The following is a 3,491-nucleotide window of genomic DNA, read 5'->3' as shown; positions in this document are numbered from 1 at the left end:
CTCACTCAGTCTGGTCAGCTATCCTTGTGGGGACTCTCCATAGGCGTAATGGTTTTTCTACTGTACAGACCGTATATTCTATTGCCCTACACCAACCCTACCCCTAAACCTACGCCTTACAGGAAACTTTGTGCTATTTCAGATTTTCAATACACCCCATTCTGTGTGATTTATATGCGTTTTGAAAAGTGGGGACATGGGGTAATGTCCTGAAAAGTCACCTTCTCCTTGTAATACCTATGTCATACCCTTGTCATTATACAAATTTATGTCCTCATTTGTCACAAAAATGCGCACGCACACACACACACACACACATGTTTGGTCAGCTATCCTTGTGGGGACTCTCCATAGGCATAATGGTTTTTCTACTGTACAGACCGTATATTCTACCAACCCTACACCTAAACCTACCCCTCACAGGAAACTTTCTGCATTTTTAGATTTTCAAAAGACTTAATTCTGTATGATTATTTATAAGCTTTTGTACCCGTGGGGACCACAATTTAGGTCCCCACCGTGACACGAGTCCCCATGAGTCTGTGTGTAGTCAGGTTTAAGTCCCCACCAGGATATATAAACCTGTACACACACATACACACACACACACACACACACACACACACATTAATGCCAACTCTGTAACTGAACATTTTAATTGAATGTGAATCTTTTGATTTTTTAACCTTTGAAGAATGCCATTTATTTACTAAGGCCTTTTACAGTTGACAGTTCTCTTTTGAGTCCTTAATTATGTTCTATGAAGAAAGAGTTCACTAATTTACAATAGTGACAACCACATTTATATTAAATCTGCATGTGTATGGAACTATTAAACAAAACATGGTTTGCTAATAAGTTCAGGATGATACATATGTGATACAATACTGTACATATGTGATTGCCAACATTACTTTGGTTAACAACAGCCCCAACAATGGGGTAAAACTGTTGCCAACCATGTTTGTAGTCTGAGAAGTCAAAATGTTGCTGTGTTGATCTCTCCATGTCAATCATCACAACTTAAATGTAGGACAGGCGATTTCGGAGAGAGGCTAGCGATATAACCTAGCTTTGAAAGCACAAGATCTCACCCTCCCTTTACGAGTCCGACTCTCTAACCATTAGGCCACGACTTCCCAGAAGTAAACACAGAGCGAGCCAGCCAGGAGTCGAACCTAGAATCTTCTGATCCGTAGTCAGACGCGTTATCCATTGCACCACTGGCCCACCGAAATCCTACCCACCGAAGGTAATCACTCTCCAAAGCAACGCCTCCTCCAAAACACATGAACACACACAGGCAGACCAGAGGCTAACCAGCGACACGACGACAGACGGTTTATGGAGGATTGAATGTAACGCTGCCAGATTAACTCATGTCTCATTCAACGGTGAGAAAACATTATAGTACAAAGCACATAATATTACAATAATGACACTTGCATTCTCACTCGGTCTGCAACAGCGTAACGGAGCGCGCTGATGACGTATCATGTCTGCGTGAAGAGAGTGCGCAGAGGTATGCAAATACATACGCTGACAGGCAGGTTGGAGAGCCTATTGTAGCCCTCGGACCGAGGGATATGATTGGATGAACATTTTAATGTCCTATGCCTTCCACAGATGATATAAATACATATAAATTCATTTAGACCACTTAACTTAGTGATTGCTATCGGGATGTGAAGAGACGTTTAACCAGCATTACCTAGCCTGCATTTAAGGGGTAGAACTTGAATGTTTGCACACAAAATGATATATCTTGGAAACATCTCCTCAGATTCAGTTCTATTTTAGTATTATTTAAATACTACTAGAATTTTTATTAGATTTTTAATTAGCTTTTATTGTTATATTATTTTTATTATACATTTAATTTTAGTTTACTTTTTTTGCTTTTCAAACATTACTATTTAGCATTTTACAGTTTTACTTTTTATTTCCAGTTAGTAATTTTAACTTAAACTGAACGACAGTTAAAATGTTGCCTTGCCAACTAACTGAGCTAAGCTTTTCATCTAATATATACATTTTATTTTATTTCAGTTTTATTTCAATTAGCATTTTTTTTATTTACTCAGAGATAAGGATAATAATAAACCTACTCTGCATATCCTGCACATTCTTTCCAAGGTTGTTAGGAAAGAGGGGCTGGAAATTATTTTTAACAAGTCTCTGATCATTCCAGTCTGATCTTAACAGTCTGAGTTGGACTGTGTTGTGAATCTGTCACTGTTTGTTACTGGAATAAAGGGAAGTGCAAACTATTTTAGGCATCAGACAGAACATGGAGCTAATTTATTCATTAGCAAAGACAAAGTTTATATAAAAGTCTTAAAGTCCACTTATTCTGAAGGATCAAAGAGAGGGAGACTAAAATTGAAATTTTAACTCTTTTTCTGTCAAAAGTTCAACGATAGTGAAACCCCCCCCCCCCGCCCCCCCAAAAAAAGTGATATGATGCCTAAAAAGTGCTTTGTAAAATGAAAAAGCTTTGTAATACATGTGAAAATCAGAACAAACTGTCCTTGATGTGTAAGTTCAGTGTGACTTTAACCTGAGATGCTTTTAAACTCTCTCTTAGAAATAGATAGAATAGAGAGATTTTGTTCCAAATCATGTCAAAAGAATGACCTACGTGCGGTAATGTGAGCTGCGGCCAGAATGATAATAGCTGAGATAGCAAACAGAGCAGGACAGGGAACGGGGGTCAGAGCAAGTAAAAAGCAACCTTTTAGTGGTCTCACCTTCTGGGCCACCTGGTTGACCCACGGCGAGGTGCAGTTACTGAGATCAGGGCCGCGAGGACTCCACAGCACAGGAGAGGACAGGCACTGAAAGGATGCGATGCCTGAAAACAGAAGATGAGATATTAGGAGGGACAGACAGAAAGTGACCTTGGGTTTTAAAGTCTTTTGTGTGTGTGTGTGTGTGTGTGTGTGTGTGTGTGTATATATATACAGGGTACGATTTGTGAAAAAAACAAGAGGGGGGGATGTTTTTGAAAACTTTTTATAGGCATATAAAACTCCATAGGCAGAGGCTGACCCGTCTTTTTAGGCAAGTAGATAATAGGTGACATGTCATGAAATGTTTTTAATATGACGGAAACTGTATTTAACGTGATCACAATTTAATAAAACATTGCAAGTTAGGCCTATTAATCGTAATGATTTCATTTCCACAGTTATTCAAACAACGAATAGGTTATATAGAGAAAGTGAGCAAAGAACACAGCATCAACGGAGCTTTTTGAAACTCAGAATCAGTTAAACCATTGCGTCGCAAAACGATTCACTGTTTCAAAACGCTCCAATTGGATTGCGTATCGCGAATCATTTCATTCAGATCAGGACTTCAAAGCGCGTATCGCAAATCATTTGATTAAGATCGGGACATCGGAGCGGGTTCATGGGATGTTTTTCTAAAAATAATTCAGCAGAGGCAGGGATGCCTAGACCAGAGGGGGGAAAATCCCCCCCATCCCA

General features: G+C 39.2%; 1 protein-coding gene and 1 non-coding gene across 3 annotated transcripts in view; both read right to left on the bottom strand.

Moving 5' to 3' along the window:
- Positions 1-3,491, bottom strand: part of LOC107661818 (adhesion G protein-coupled receptor L1-like) — a 39,698-nt gene that overhangs the window by 15,642 nt on the left and 20,565 nt on the right. For both annotated transcript variants that reach the window (XM_016451583.1, XM_016451582.1), the window contains one exon: positions 2,751-2,854. In XM_016451583.1, coding sequence (XP_016307069.1) covers positions 2,751-2,854 — 104 coding nt within the window. The remainder of the gene's footprint in view (positions 1-2,750; positions 2,855-3,491) is intronic.
- Positions 1,158-1,230, bottom strand: trnar-acg (transfer RNA arginine (anticodon ACG)). The gene has a single exon. It is a non-coding gene; the product is annotated as a tRNA-Arg (tRNA).

This window comes from Sinocyclocheilus anshuiensis, unplaced genomic scaffold (assembly GCF_001515605.1).
Source record: "Sinocyclocheilus anshuiensis isolate Anshui unplaced genomic scaffold, SAMN03320099.WGS_v1.1 scaffold47, whole genome shotgun sequence".
NCBI lineage: Eukaryota > Metazoa > Chordata > Actinopteri > Cypriniformes > Cyprinidae > Sinocyclocheilus > Sinocyclocheilus anshuiensis.
The sequence above is the reverse complement of the archived record's forward strand: the minus strand, read 5'-3'. Positions and strand labels throughout refer to the sequence as shown.